Source organism: Heterocephalus glaber, unplaced genomic scaffold, assembly GCF_053883595.1.
Source record: "Heterocephalus glaber isolate CG9 unplaced genomic scaffold, H.glaber_assembly_v1.0 deba00001673, whole genome shotgun sequence".
Taxonomy (NCBI): Eukaryota; Metazoa; Chordata; class Mammalia; order Rodentia; family Bathyergidae; genus Heterocephalus; species Heterocephalus glaber.
The window spans coordinates 20,488,476-20,503,769 of NW_028258410.1; the positions used below are offsets into that span (position 1 = coordinate 20,488,476).

General features: G+C 39.1%; 1 protein-coding gene across 18 annotated transcripts in view; it reads right to left on the bottom strand.

The window, feature by feature from the left end:
- Ncoa3 (nuclear receptor coactivator 3) overlaps window positions 1-15,294 on the bottom strand; it is a 126,614-nt gene that overhangs the window by 10,951 nt on the left and 100,369 nt on the right. For 7 of the 18 annotated variants that reach the window (XM_021239056.2, XM_021239055.2, XM_021239053.2 and 4 more), the window contains 10 exons: window positions 12,975-13,115; window positions 12,388-12,535; window positions 11,178-11,569; window positions 10,174-11,042; window positions 8,775-8,910; window positions 7,010-7,207; window positions 6,366-6,644; window positions 6,145-6,271; window positions 3,906-4,077; window positions 3,449-3,505 (listed from right to left, as the gene is read on the bottom strand). In XM_021239056.2, the coding sequence (XP_021094715.2) occupies window positions 3,449-3,505; window positions 3,906-4,077; window positions 6,145-6,271; window positions 6,366-6,644; window positions 7,010-7,207; window positions 8,775-8,910; window positions 10,174-11,042; window positions 11,178-11,569; window positions 12,388-12,535; window positions 12,975-13,115 (2,519 nt within the window). The remainder of the gene's footprint in view (window positions 1-3,448; window positions 3,506-3,905; window positions 4,078-6,144; window positions 6,272-6,365; window positions 6,645-7,009; window positions 7,208-8,774; window positions 8,911-10,173; window positions 11,043-11,177; window positions 11,570-12,387; window positions 12,536-12,974; window positions 13,116-15,294) is intronic. The other 11 variants (XM_087197761.1, XM_004858096.4, XM_087197760.1 and 8 more) reach the window with 4 other exon arrangements.

Sequence of the window (15,294 nt, forward strand, 5' to 3'; positions counted from 1 at the left end):
GGTATTTGATAAAAGTTTCTAACATGAAAGGACTCAACTCAAAGACAAGATAGAGAGGAAAAAAAATATATATATATACACACACACACACACACACACATATACAAAATTAAATACCAAATATGTCAACAGAAACCCCAGAAAGGTTAGAAATAACCCCAGCAGGGTAGCACACACCTAGAATTACAGTTGGGGGGGGCAGTCAAACTCAGCCTGGGCAACTTAGCCAGACCTTGTCTCAAAATATTAAAAAGGGGCTGGGGACACAGCTCAATCCAAACACCCTGAATTCAATCCCCAATAATGAAAGGGAAAGAAAAAACAGGATGACATTATTTTTAAAATTATAGAAGAAAATGCTCCAAGCTTCAAGCAGTATTTATATACCTAGTACACAACAGAATGGATGAAACAAGAGCCTTACCAAGATATAGAGCCATGAAATTTCAAAAGGAAAAGTATCCTCATTGCCAAAGACAAAAATGTAAAAGAACACATGTAAAAACAGAGATCAGACCGGATGCAGCAAGACTCAATGGCAATACTGGAAAAAACGTGGACCTTCAAGTATGAGAGAAATCTTTCAAAATTTTAGAAAATTATTTTCAACCTAGAATCTAATAGCCAGATATGCAAGAGAATGGAATAAAGGTATTTTCAGATATACAGGACCCAAAATATTGTATCTCATGTAGCAGGGACAGAAGTGAGAATATGTGTTCCAGCAAAAGAAAGGAGTAAACTAAGAATGAAAATGACTTGAGGGCCGGAGATTTAGCTCAGTGGTTCAGCATGTAAGTGCAAGATCCGGAGTTCCATCCCCTGTACCAAAAAAAAGATCATGGACTGAGTGGTTTATTTACTAGGGCGATCCCAGCACTTGAGAGGCTGAGGCAGGAGGTTCACTACAAGTTCAAGGCCAGCCTGAACTACAAAATGAGACCCTGTCTCAAAAAAACAAAAAAAGAAAAGAAAAAGAAAATGACTTGAAATGCTGGAAACTAGGATCCAGTACAGGAAAATAGTGACATTTACTACACCTGCCTCACAAGAAAAGAGTACAAAAGAGGGCACTAATTATATATTTTGACTAATTTAGACTATTTGATCATAGGCTACTGCCAACTATACTGTTACTTGAAACTCCACCAGGGGGTACAATACAAATTATGGCATACATGCACATTCTGCTTTTTCTAACTCCAAATATCCCTGAATTCTACAACATATCTGACTATAAGTTCTCTAAAGTTGATACAGAAATGGCTGCATAAATGTTACTTAGAAATATGGCCAAAATAGAGTTCAGATTTACTACCTCAGATGGTTCTTCAATACAAATATCTTCACATCATTTTATTTTTAGTTTTTTGTGTTATTAGCACATATTTGCAGTGCATAACAATTATATTCATCGTGGGGAATTGGTACATACACATAACACATCTCAATTCTTTTACCTCCCCTTCCTTCCCTCACCACCCCCTCCACCTCTTGGTCCCCTTCCTATTTAAAGATTCATCTCCCTGCTTCCTATTATCTTGTATTTTTCTCTTCAATTTATTTACACTTTGGCTTTCTCATACAAGAGAAACATTACAATATTCAAGCTTATGTGTCTGATTTACTTCGCCTAACACTGTGGTCTCAAAGTGTATCCAATTTCCTACAAATGATTCAAATGTATCCTTCTTTGTAGCAGAGTAGTACCCCAATGTAATTATCACGTTTTCTTTATCCATTCATCCAAAAGAGCTAACCTGACCACTCAAGTCCTTGGTTATTCTCTACCTCATCATTCTAAATTTGAAAACATAAACCTTTCAAAACTAAATAACAAAGCTAAAATCAAGTTCACCAAAAAGGAAACTAAGGCAAACTATTTATAATATTTGCTGTCCAGTATCTCAAGAAAACACTGTACCATCAGGCATGGTGATGCTCGCCTATAAATCTCAGCGCATGGGAGATTAAAGCAGGAGGATTGCTGTTTGAGGCCAGCTTGGACTACATAGTGAGTTCAAGGCCAGCATGCATGATATATAGCAAGACCCCATCTCAAAAAAACAAATATGGGGCGGGGGGGGGCATTGTACCGCAAACAGCTAGCACAGGAAAAAAATCAAAACTCAAAATGACTATTTCTCTTGAATGTGAATTGTTACTGCACCACCATAAAGTCAAAAAACTGAAAACTGAACCATCGTAAGCCAGGGGCCATGTGCATAAAACACTCTTGAAAATCAACAATAAAAAAACCTCCATCAAGGGCCGGGGATTTACCTCAGTGGTGCCAACACCTGCCTCACAGCACAAGGTCCTGAGTTCGATCCCCGATAAACAAACAAACAAACAAACAAAAAGATGACTGACCAGGACTTTCAAAAACAAAAGTGGTTATAAAGTATTTTTAAAGACTCTCATTTTTATAACATATGCACACACACACAAACACACATTACGTACCCTATACAAATATTTACAGATGTATCTTTTTTACCCTTAGAACTAGGCTTCAACCCAAGGCCTTTGCAATGAACTACATTCCCATCCCTGTTTTTATTTTTTCCTTTTATTTTGAGACAGGGTCTCACTAAGTTGCCCAGGCTCAGCTAGAACTTGGGATCCTCCTGCCTCAGCTTCCCACAGTACTGGGATTACAAGTGTATACCACCATACCTACCTATGTGTACCTTTTTTAAATCAAAAGGCATTATATGCCAACAAGTAATTAACGATTAACCCTGTGTCACTATTAGAAAATTTTAAACTCTAATAATTTTTTTGCAATTCTAAGGATTTCATACAACCACCACTAATTTATATCATCAGGACAAAGAAAACAATTCCAAGTTTAAATTAACATTTTTGAAAGGGCAGTTCAAGGTTCTTGGTCTCTGTCTACCTCTCACCCAACAGACCAAGTTAAACATACTCTGGTGCCAGAGACCTATTACTGGTATGCCTGCCTGAAGGCAAAAATCAGGACTCCCTAGGATTTCCCATTCACCCTTTTTAAAGTTCTGTGGCACTGTCTGCAACACTGTTCTGCAATTTCTTATATGTACATCTGCCACAACAAAGACTAAGAACCTTCTGATCTTGTCTGCTTACTTCCAAATCCACAGAACTATGTAATGCCCCCAATATACACCCTTTAAAAGTAACAGCTACTACAAAATGCATCTGTTGCAAAAATGGATTTGTGAATGGTATGTTTCCATAAGGCTGGGTATGTAAATATAACCTGATGATGATGTTGGGATATTCAGAACTCCTGTTGTGAATGTGTTTGATTTAAACTGACAAACTAGCAGGCTGCCTCCTCAGAGGACACAATGATTAGCTAGGCAGTGAAGAAAAATAGTTATACGAATGGAAGGCAAGTGGAGGGAAAGGAGGGAAAGGGGAAGTAAAAAAAAATTAAGATATGGGGCCAGGGATTTACCTCAGTGGTTCCGGCGCCTGCCTTGCAAGCGCGAAGTCCCAAGTTTGATTCCCAGTACCAAAAAAAAAAAATTAAGATGTGTTATGTGCATGTACCAGCTCTCCACAATGAATGCAATCGTTACGTATTATGAATATGTACTAATAAAAATAATTTTAAAATTTTTTAAAGTTATAAAAATAACCCTTAACATACCAGTAGCATTTAAAAAACCTCTAGTATAACTGAAAGACTTCTAGTTTCCTACAATGTGACATCTTCATAAAATACTAGGTTGTTAGGAGTAACATCACAATCATAAAGCTTATTTTCTAAATTTACTGCTGGTGTTCATGAATAGCACAGGAAGTAGAAAAGCTACACAAGCATTCTGTGCCTGACCTCATAAAAGTGCACACATGTACACATATGCCCCTGAAAACACATATTCTCCTAGTTCCATGTTGATGGAACTTACCTGATTCACAAGTTCTGGGATTCCCAAAGCTCGGTCAATTTCTTCCAGGCCTGTTGCATCCGTGTTGCTCAAGAGTGTGTGCAGCTGGTCCAACAGAGCTCTTTCATCACTCTGGCCTTCCAGGTTAGAAGGTGGCCCAAGGAGATCATCCAGAGAATTCCTAAGAATTGGTCTAGAAAGAGACTTACAATCAGGTTTTTTGTCTTTTTCTTTTTTTGGTACCAGGCATCGAACTCAGGATCTTGTACTTGCCAGACAGGCATGGCACCACTAAGCTACATACCCAGCCCTACAATCAGTTTTAATGGCAGTTGGGCAGGGACTGTAGCTCAGTGGCTATAAGTGCTTGCCTAGCACTAGCTCAACTGAGTTTAATGTCTAGAATACAAAAAAAAAAAAAAAAAAATTTTCTTTTTAAAAAATAGATAAGCAGAAGGGCTAGAGATGTAGCTCAGTGGTAGAGTGTTTACCTAGCGTGCAAGAGGCCCCAAGTTGAACTCCCAGTACTGCAAAAAGAAGATAAGCTGGGTAAAGTGGCACATACCTGTAATCCTATAATCCCAGCTACTTGGGAAGCTGAGATGGGAGGCCAAGGCCACTGAGTTCAAGGCCACTCTGGGCAACTTAGCAAGACCCATTCTCAAAATAAAAAGGGTTTAATCTCCAGTAACACACGCACAAGATAAAAAAATTGACCATTCCGGGCATGATGGAGCATGCCTACAATCCCAATACTTGGGCAGGTGGCAGAGGCAGGAGAATCACCGCAAGTTCGAGGCCAGCCTAGGCTACATAGTGAGTTCAATGCTAGTCTGAACTACGTGGTGAGGCCCTGTTTCAAAAAAACAAAAAAAACATATATATAGTCTATTATTATTATATTAATTTATAATATATAGTAACTCACATACTTCAAGTAAAACAATAAACCAGGTAGTAAAGAACAGTGAATGGCATCAATATACATTTAGGACCCACAATGTGAAAATTTCACCTATCTGAGACCAACATATGAAGTTTACACCCTCAACCCCACCACCAAAATGTAACTGCCAAGTCCCAAGTGAGGGACAGCAGAAGTTGAGGGAAAGCACCATGGGGAAGATGGTGCTTTTTTCAAGATAAGAACAGAGGTATAGTAGTTCTAATACTTGAAAAGCATAGAAATAGCAAAAGAACAAAAGGCTAGAAATGTTGAACTATCAATGATTTGCAATCTGGAAAACTGCCAAAATAACATTTTGTTATAAGTTTGTATTAACAAGTATAATACAAGCTCTACACACAGCAAGGTGTCATAGTTCTCTAACACATGGAAGAGCACAAAGTGAGATATTTATCCTTCCGGGAAAAAATTCTGTTAAAAAAAGGTTGGGCCAGGAATTTAGCTCAGTGGTTCTGCAGCCTGCCTCGCAAGCGCAAGGTCCCAAGTTTGATCCCTGGTACCAGAATGAATGAATGAATGAATGAATAAAATGCAGACTTAATCCACAGTCTTTCTTCACTTGATCTTAGCCAAAAGGCCGAGAAGCAATCACAGTCTTTCTTTTACAAAGATAAATAGGTGAAATAGTCCACTTTTACCACCATCACAGAAATGCTTTAAATAACTTTAGAAAACTATCCAAGCTGGTTGTGGTGGCAAACACCTATATCCCCAGCACTTAGGAGGCTGAGGCAGGAAAATTGCTACAAGTTTGAGGCCAGCTTGGCCTACATGTGTATTGAATTCAAGACCAGCCTGAACTACACAACAAGATCCCCTCTCAAAAAACCAAAAATAAAAAACCACTATCCAATCCTTAAAAACTAATTTTCAGAAAAACTGAGGCTTCCTCTCTAAACACCATTTATAAAACCAATGGAAATATGTACTTATACTGGCAAACTATTAATTTTTCTCCCTCCTCATGAGATTATCATTAGCAAAAAACGATCACCTAGGGCCAGGGATTTTGCTCAGTGGTTCCGCCACCTGCCTTGCAAGCTCAAGGTCCTGAGTTCGATCCCCGGTACAAAAAAATCACCTCACAGAGAGATTCTCGGAGAACTGACCACTACATGGTCCTGATCACTAACAGCACAGCTTTGTCTCTGCCTGCTGTTTCAGGATGGCAACTGAGTACTTCAACTACAGAGAATTTTTCACATTCTCTTTCAGGTTTTATTTTTCCTACTCTGACTCTTTTCTAGATCACCCAATGCTAACATGTTCAACAGTCACAAAATAAAGCCCCACCTATTTTGAGTTGCATGAGGGCCCTGTTCCATGGACAGCATGCCATCTGGCCAGGAACCTGGTTGACTAGATGGTGCTGCTTGGCCATACGGATTGACCCCCATTCCCATGGCAATCTCACCAGGCTCTAGAGGAGTAAAAAGAAAAGTGTTAAGTTTCCAAATAAGCCAATAGTAAAAATTACCCTAAAATAACTAATGGTATTTTTTTATGACACATACTCATCTGAAGCTGCTGCTGCTGCTCCTGCTGCTGATGCTGCTGCTGCAGCAACACTGGCCTTGCACTTGGTATGTTATTTGACCGAAGAGGCAAGGCTGGCATAGCACTTCCCATTGATGGTCTGGGTAAAGAACTGGGTAAAGAAGCACTGTAATCTCCTCCTGGTCTTCCCATGGAGTTTGAACTCACAGGTTCCATTCTGCTGGCCTTTGAATTTGGTAAGCCCCAGTCTCCTGAGGTAGGAGTCTGGCTCACAGTTGCATTTCTGTTTGGTCCACCTGAAACAGGTAAAAATGATTAGGTCTTTTCCATAGCATAATGAAATCCTCTTTATGGCCATTAAGATATTGTCTTTGCCAAAGTACTATGTCATCCTGGGAACAGTCCTGGCCAAATATGATGATGATGATTTCAATTAGCCACTATTCACACATTCTGATTATAAGTCAAAATAATGTCTTAGGCCAACAAATTCTTTAAGAGTTTAAATAACCAAGACATAAAATAAATAAGTATCTTTATGAAAGAAACATTATGTTAATATTTTTAGACTTATTTTTCCCCAATTATTTAAATAGCTTAAAGTACTTAAATTGTGCTTTGCTCAAAAGACTTTTTAAGCATAAATATAGAAATAACCTACCCATGTTTGAGCCATAATTTTCCTGACTATCCATCATTCTTGGAGTCCCACCCAACATGGGCTGCTTTGGTAACATGGGGAAAGCACTGATATTCTTTATTGGAGGACTTGAGCCAACGGTAACAGGGCTATCTAGAGAAACTGCTCGGCTATATGGAGGACGAATGGACTGCACAGACTGTGGACTTCTCAAGCCTGCTGAAAACACAGAAGCACACTACATAAATATCTCATGCTGATTCAATACATAAGTGATCAAGTCACCTGTAATCCCAGCACTCAGGAGGCTGAGGCAAGAGGATCGCTGCATGTTCAAGGCCAGTCTGAGCTACACAGTGAGCTCAAGGCCAGCCTTAAATACAGTGAGATTCTGTCTCAAAAAAAAAAAAAGAAGAAAGAAAGAAAGAAAATATGCAAGTGATCATGTACAAGATATGAACATCACCATTCCCCACACGAGAATGTCCTTCTCACAAAAATAAATACTGTATTCCTTTACAAAATAAATCCTAAGCTAAAAAAAAATTACACATTCCAAATAAAGTAGAAACAACAATTTCAGCAATGGCTGAAGTACTGGGTATTCTTCCACAGCCTACTGTGTAATTCATATTCTGATTCATAGCATACTGAAAAGTCCACCAGGCTGAGGATGTAGCTCAGTGGTACAGTGCATGCTTAGCATGCATGAGGCCCCGGATTCAATCTCCAGCACCACAAAAAAGGGGAGAGAAAGAGGTGGGGAGGGGAGGGAAGGAAAAAATTTCACCAATAATTTACTAACTTTTCAAACTCCTGGAGGTTCTTACCTATGTATACTTATTAAACATATTCTGATTATAATTTTATAATAAATATAACCAAGTTGGGCTGGGTGATTTAGCTCAGTGGTTCTGCCGCCTGCCTTGCATGCGGGAAGTCCCGAGTTCGATCCCTGGTACCAATATATAAATCAATCAATCAATCAATCCAAGTAAGCTGTCTTCTAATCAAATAAGGAATGAAATATAGAATTCCTGCCAAGCAAGGTGGCGTATACCTTAATCCCAGCAGTCAGGAGGCTAAGGCAGGAGGATCACTGTGAGACAGAGGCTACATAGTGGGACCCTGTCTCAAAAAGCCAAAAAGAAATACAATTTCTCCTAAAATATCCCCCTCCCTTTTTTCCCAATCTATTTGATTGATCTGATATACATTTCAGTTTAGAAAACTAAAAATCAATAATAACCATTCTAGGTAATTGTAAATTATTCCTTTTCAACTGATACACAGAATATATCTCCTTGTTAAAATGGTCAATGAGTAAATACATAAGAAATACAGGAGAACTTAGCTAAGAACCAGAGGATAGGTTTTAACCTATCATCTGGGTTGGTTTTTAATCCAATTCTCTGTGGCTAAAAAAGACATAAGCCCTAGCACCTACTACTCATATGAATAAACAAAAATTAACATTTTCCTACAAGTACCATGGTTACTGGCATATTCATTAAAAATGGAACTTTTTAAAGGAAAACAACACCAAAAAACTTTTAAAATCACATACACTGAATTAGTACGAGAAACTGAAAGGCAGAGTATGTCTTAATTTAAAATGGTAGTGGGCTGGGAATTTAGCTCAGTGGTGCCACTGCCTGCTTCACAAGTGCAAGGTCCTAAGTTTGATCCCCAGTACCAAAAAAAATAAAATAAAATGGTAGTTATATCCTGTTTACATACAAGTAAACAGAAAAGTTTCAAATAACAAAAACTAGTTTGCCCTTACCCAGAGAATTAGTTCCTTGAAACATCTGTTGCTTGCTCCCCAGATGACTACCATTTGTCGATATAGGGTTATTGTAAAAGTCAGAACTACTCAGATCACCAAGAATAGCATCTAGATTATCCAAGTCTCCAGATCCCTGAAAATGAAATTTTAAAAATTAACCTATGCAGCATGCTAGATATACATCTATAAACATGTTCATCAAAAGAAAATATATGAAGGAACAAATAAAATATAAGTTACCTAAAATGATAATACCCAACTTAACACCTAACCAGGTGACTCCCCTCCTATGACTCCCCTCCCTAATCTTCCTCCTTCAGAAGTATCAACAGTTTACAAATCACTAAACTTGGTGCTTGCAAAAGGCATTTTTGTCATTTAAATTAGACATTTAACTTTCAAACTATGGTATTTTCCAGCAAAAAAGAAAAAAATTTTAAAAAGTTAAAATTTAAATGAGTATGTTCCAGTTAACAATCACTAGCAGAGATCATTAGTTAATAGATGTCTGCACCTATACATACCTTCTATAAGTAAGGGTGATTAGTAATACAAGCAGCAAGCTGGTGTTAACAAGATATTCATGGGGTGCTCTAAAAAGATCACTAAATGTGATGAGCACTAGCTCAAAAGTTAAACCCACACCCTAACTGTAAGACTTCTCCCAAGCCTTTTGTTTGCTCCTAGAGTAGTGTTTAAGAGGAGTTTGGGAAATGCTTACATAGAATGTGAGCATGTAAATGAAACCTGATTATTAGATAAGAATCAAAATTGGACCAGGGATTTAACTCAGCAGAAGTCCGCCTGCCTTGCAAGCACAAGGCCCTCAGTTTGGTCCCAGGCACCAGGAAAAAAAAAAAAAAAATCAAAATTATGTTCAATTCAAATTTTTTTCCTCCTTCTATAATAGCCTTAATGACTCAATCTGCTTGTTCCAAAACAGCCCCAAAAATTTTCAAATTGCCATGTAAGTTATATCCACAGTTCAGAAGATACACAGCTGCGCCAGGGATTTAGCTCAGTGGTTCTGCTGCCTGCCTCACAAGCACAAGGTCCAGAGTTCGACTGCTGGTACCAAAAAATTTTAAAAAAGATACACAGCCAATATTTCCAAATTGCATCACAATACTTTGCTAATAAGCAAAAGTATTACAAAGAAATGAAAACTTGGGCCAGGGATTTAGCTCAGTGGTTCCGCTGCCTGCCTAGCAAGCACAAGGTCCCGAGTTCGATCTCCGGTACCAAAAAAAAAAACAAAAAAGAAGAAGTGAAAACGCAAGACTAACTTCCCCTAAATAAGCCTTAAATTAGCAAACAAATATTTGTGTATAACACATTATCTTTCTAAACAGATGACACACAACGTCTAAGCTGGAACAGAGAGAAAATCAATTACCTCTTCACTTGTTTCCGTCTTAATTTTAGGGTCTTTCTCTTGAGTTGAGCTGGGAATAGTGGAGCTGCTGCACTGACTCGTTTTATTATTCATTCCTTCAACTTGGGGCTGTAATTCTTTACAGAGTGTATCACTGGGATCATCCCTGTCCAGCAAGTATCTTAGAAGTGCATTATTCTCCTTCTTCTTAGGACTCAGCTGCTCCTGCTTGACAGTTCCTTCCCCACAAACAATTATACTGCTGGTGTCTTTTCCAGTGGCTTCTGCAGTAATCTTGGCCACTTCAGCTGGTGAATTCCCATTCTGCAGCAACTTATGCAAAATCCGGTGCTTCTCTTGCAACAGTGACCCATGCATATTGGATGTGGAGGACACTCCTCCAGATGTTGAGGAAGAGACTCCAGAGGGGCTGGTGACACTAATGGAAGAGTCTTTACAACTTGAATCCAAGGGGGAGCTGGTCAAGGAGGAATGGCCTCGGTCATCAGAAGAGCAGGTGAGTAACTGCAGTAATTTTTTATGACCTTTGCTTTCCAAAGGACCCTTCTGATTCTCTGCCCCTTCACCACTGCTCTCCTTACTTTCTTTGTCATTGAGGTGATCTCTGCTATTTGACTGACACATTGTACTCTCCACTGGATTCTGGTCACAGTACAAGCCTAAGGGACTCTTAGAATCCTGACTGCTCACTTTACTTGGTTGGGTTAAATTCATATTGGGAGAGTTATCCAGTTTGGGTCCTGGTGAAGACAAAGTAGATAAAAGAGAAGTCCCCACACCCTCACTAATGGCTTGCAGGGCACTGAGAGAGCTGCTGGAAAAGTTGTGGCTCCCTGTATTGCCAGAAGATCCCATGGGAGAATGTACTCCTGCATTTGGACAAAAAGTGGGAAATTAGGCTATTAGACAAAACAGTACTTCAGTTTCTATTGCAAAATTAATTAATTATAAGAATTACACGGGTCTGAGAAAGAAAACTAAAGAAAAAACGCTAACATGAATACCTGCAACAGGAGAAAACTGATGTGACGCCATCTTTGGACTCCCACGATTACGAGGTGAAATCATAATATTCTGCTGGTTGGAACCAAGACCAGGACTGCCATGTGTGGGGCTACTCATGTTGAGCCCATAGGTGTTGTTTTGGTAGGAAGATGGTGACTGCATGCCTGGCCCAGCTGTCAGTGAAGCAATGTTACTGGAAGCACCATACCTAGCTCCACTCAGCTGCCCTGTGGTGCTGGGGTCTCCCAAGCCGTAGGCCCTGCTGCTCAGCATCTGTAAGCCTTGATTTTGTGACATGCTCAAGCTGCCTACCGAACTGCTGCATCCAGCAGCAGGAGGTCTAATGCCTTGTCCTACAGGACCTGGGTTTGGTCTATACCCATTCTGTTCTCTGCAAAGAAAGAAACATCAAACTTTTACTAAAAAATTACAGGAATGGATAATACCTACTGACACACTCAATTTAGGTACTGATCACTAATCCAATAATGTATTTTTTAGTAAGTCAGAAAATCTAAATTAGAGTGATACCACCACAGTGCTGTGAAGGACCAACAGCTATGTTAACTGGAATCTCAGCAAGGCTTTAGTAGAATTGCCACATATCTAGGGGTTAACCTGAAAATACCTGCAAATTACTCAAGATAATTAATGGATCAATATCCATCTGTTGTTTAGTTACCATTAGCAATACCAGTAGTTACTATCCTTTATTCTTATAGTATACCTTCAAATTTTAAATTCAATCCCTAAAAGCAATGTAATACATCATTAGAAATCAAAAGCCAGGCATAGTAGCACGTGCCTTTAATCCCAGCACTAGAGAGCCTGAAGCAGGAGGATCACCACAAGTTCAAGGCCAGCTGGGGCTACGTATGCATTCAAGGTCAGCCTGGACTACACAGTGAGACCTTGTTTCAAAAAACCTAAACACCCCCCAAAACAGAAATGAAAGGTAACAGCGGTAATCAGATTTTATTGCTCTTCATCCACCAGACTTCCCATCTCTTAGCTTTCCCATGAAGTATTTAGTGAAATATTCATTTTACACAAAAATATATTGATAAAGAAAATAATCTAGGAATCTAAATTAGCTTCACCCAATCCAACAATTTCTGTTTCTCTCATTACATTTTTTCTTTTTACATTAATAAAGCACCTTGTGAAAACAGTACTGTGCATGTGTGTGTTAAATGCAACCATCATTACCTCTGAAGAAAGTGAGTTGAGACAAAACCATGACGATCATTTGTTACAGGATTTCGGAAGAGTTTACTTTTTGTTTGTGCAGTCACTATAGTTCCATCAGCCAACGAAAATCGATACATTGGGGTTTCTGCATGGCCATGAATATAAGCTGTTAAGGGAAATACACTATTACTAGTATTTACAATTAGTAAAATAAATGCTTGTATTTAGCAGAGAAGAGGAAGGAATTACATTTCAAGCCCAAAATATTTTAAATCCAGTGAAAGACTGGACTTGCACCAAAATTATAAACTAAGTTGGCTCAAGAATTATTTTCCAACCAGTGAGAGAATGCACCAGTTATGGTGCCACACGCCCATAATCACAGCACTTGGGAGGCTGAGGCAGGAGGGTCGCTGCAAGTTCAAGGCTAGCCTGGGTGATGTAGTGAGTTCAAGACATGCATGAACTACATAGTAACACCCTGTCTCAAAAAAACAAAAAAAAATTTTTTAAAGAATTATTTTCCTCCCCCCACACCCACAGTCATGTGTATGTTATAACATACCCAACTATCTAGATCAAGAATCAACTCCAAATGTCTTTACCTTCTTGATAGTGACGTTTCTGGGACCATGACTGCCCATCATTAAGACTAAAAAACCTCTGAATACACCTTCGGATTATATCTTCAAAGCCAGGCCTCATGGAGGATCTTAGTGAATTTGTATCTATATTAACAACCTTTCCTGCAAACAGAAAATAAAGATTTAAATACCACCCAGAAGTATTTAGTCCTGCCTACCCACGGCTTAGCAGAAAAGAAATGAAAGATATTAAATCTTTATCCTGCCTTCTCTAGCCCAAATTGTTGTTTCTCCTTGAAGACATAGTCCTGTAAGATGCTGTTATGCCTACATGTTCTGCTATGGGGTATAATAATATACATATTTGTCTTGTCCACTTCCTGGCATAAAACTCATAAAACCCTTACAATTTTCTCATAAGAGAATCTGCGCTACTGATTCATAAGAAATCTCTCCGATCAAATCTATTCCAATGAGGTGATTTAGGGTAGTACATCCAGATAGTCTCAGGAGCTAATCATCGGAAGGACCACGTGACTAGAGGACTAGAGCTATCAACTCCATCTATGACTTAAAGTAGGGAGATAAAAACTCTTGAACAAAAGACCCAGTGAGGGGCCAGGGATTTAGCTCAGCGGTTCCGCTGCCTGCCTCGAAAGCGCAAGATCCTGAGTTTGATCCCCAGTACCAAAAAAAGACCCAGTGAGCTTCCAGGTTGGTAAAGGTGGGGAAAATGCCTGGAGAGGGCATGGAAATTCTCCAGGGGAGTTGAGTTTTTGAAGTGATCCTTGCTGATGTGCAGAATGAATAAGTTGCAGTTAGAAAATCCAAAAGTAATTACTAAGGAACCAAGAGACAAAAACTGTAACTGCCGTGGCATCGCTCTTGCTTGGGACAAAATTTGTTCCATGGGCCAAAAATTGGCAGACTAACTGAAACCCATGTTGATGTCAAAATTAGCAATAATTATTTATCTGTTCTGCACAGGTTTTACTAAAAAATACAATGCTCAGATCCACAACACTGGTTATGTTCAACACAAATAGTGCTACTTAAATCCTGAAGATGACAGACATTACAACTCAAGATATCTGAAAGACTAGAAACAAGCAGCTTGCTGACTCTAAGAAGACTGGGAGCCGGGGATTTAGCTCAGTGGTTCCGCCGCCTGCCTCACAAGCAAAAGGTCCCGAATTTGATCCCCGGTACCAAAAAAAAGAAGATGACTGGGAAAGACAGAAAAACACCAATTCATGCATCATCTCGTTAGAACAGTAAAAATACTGAAGAAAACAAAGTATGGACTAAGAAAACCCATGGGAATCCACAGTGCAAGGTAGTTCTGAAAAAGCTACTGAGGATGAGAAAAGAACTAATGTGGACTGAGCTGAGAGAAATAAGCCACCAGTTCAATAATTGTTAAAACCAGAGTTTTAATGGTGATCAAAAATAAAAATGTTATTAGTTGCGGGGGGAGGGAATGACTAGGGAGAAAACATTCTAGGAAACAGCAAATTAAGTATCTATGCACTGTGAATACAGAACAGTCCTCAAGCCCTTCTCCTGAGCTTAGACCTGAACCACATGTCAAACACATGTACATATTACACATACCCTCTAATAGCAACAGATACACTTTATATTTATTTAAAACTACTCCATTTATGAAATCACTTACTAAAACTTTGAGGTGTAAAATTAGTGTTACACAAAGCTAACCTACAGGCTTTCTTTTAAATCAAACAGACCTAGTACACATTCTCTTATTACCCATGATCTAGGACAATAAGCTAGCTTCTCTTATCACCAAGCCCATATGTCTCCTCTCTGAGATGAAGTACACAGGACAAAGCCTTGGCTTCATCATTTAGGGTTAGATGATCACAAGAGTGAGCCTGAAGGTGTATACAGGTAACAGTGGCACCATGTTTAACTTCTTAAATGTGTTTTATCAACTGTGATGTCATCAATTCTTTATTCCTCTGGTCAAAAATGGCAAACTGGGGCTGGGATTTAGCTCAGTGGTTCCACTGCCTGCCTTGCAAGCGCAAGGTCCCGAGTTTGATCCCCTGTACCAAAAAAAATTTTTAAATGGCAAACCAAGCTGAAGCTCATGTTGATATCAAGAATTATTGTCAGCACGCAAGGACCCGAGTTCAATCCCCAGTACCAAAAAAAAAGAATTATTGCCAGTAATTCTCATTATCTGCATTTTTTAATACATTTCTTTAGAATAAATGGGCTTGGAGCCAGGGATTTAGCTCAGTGGTACCGCCGCCTGCCTCATAAGCACAAGGTCCTGAGTTCAATCCCCAGTACCAACAAAAAGAATAAATGGGCT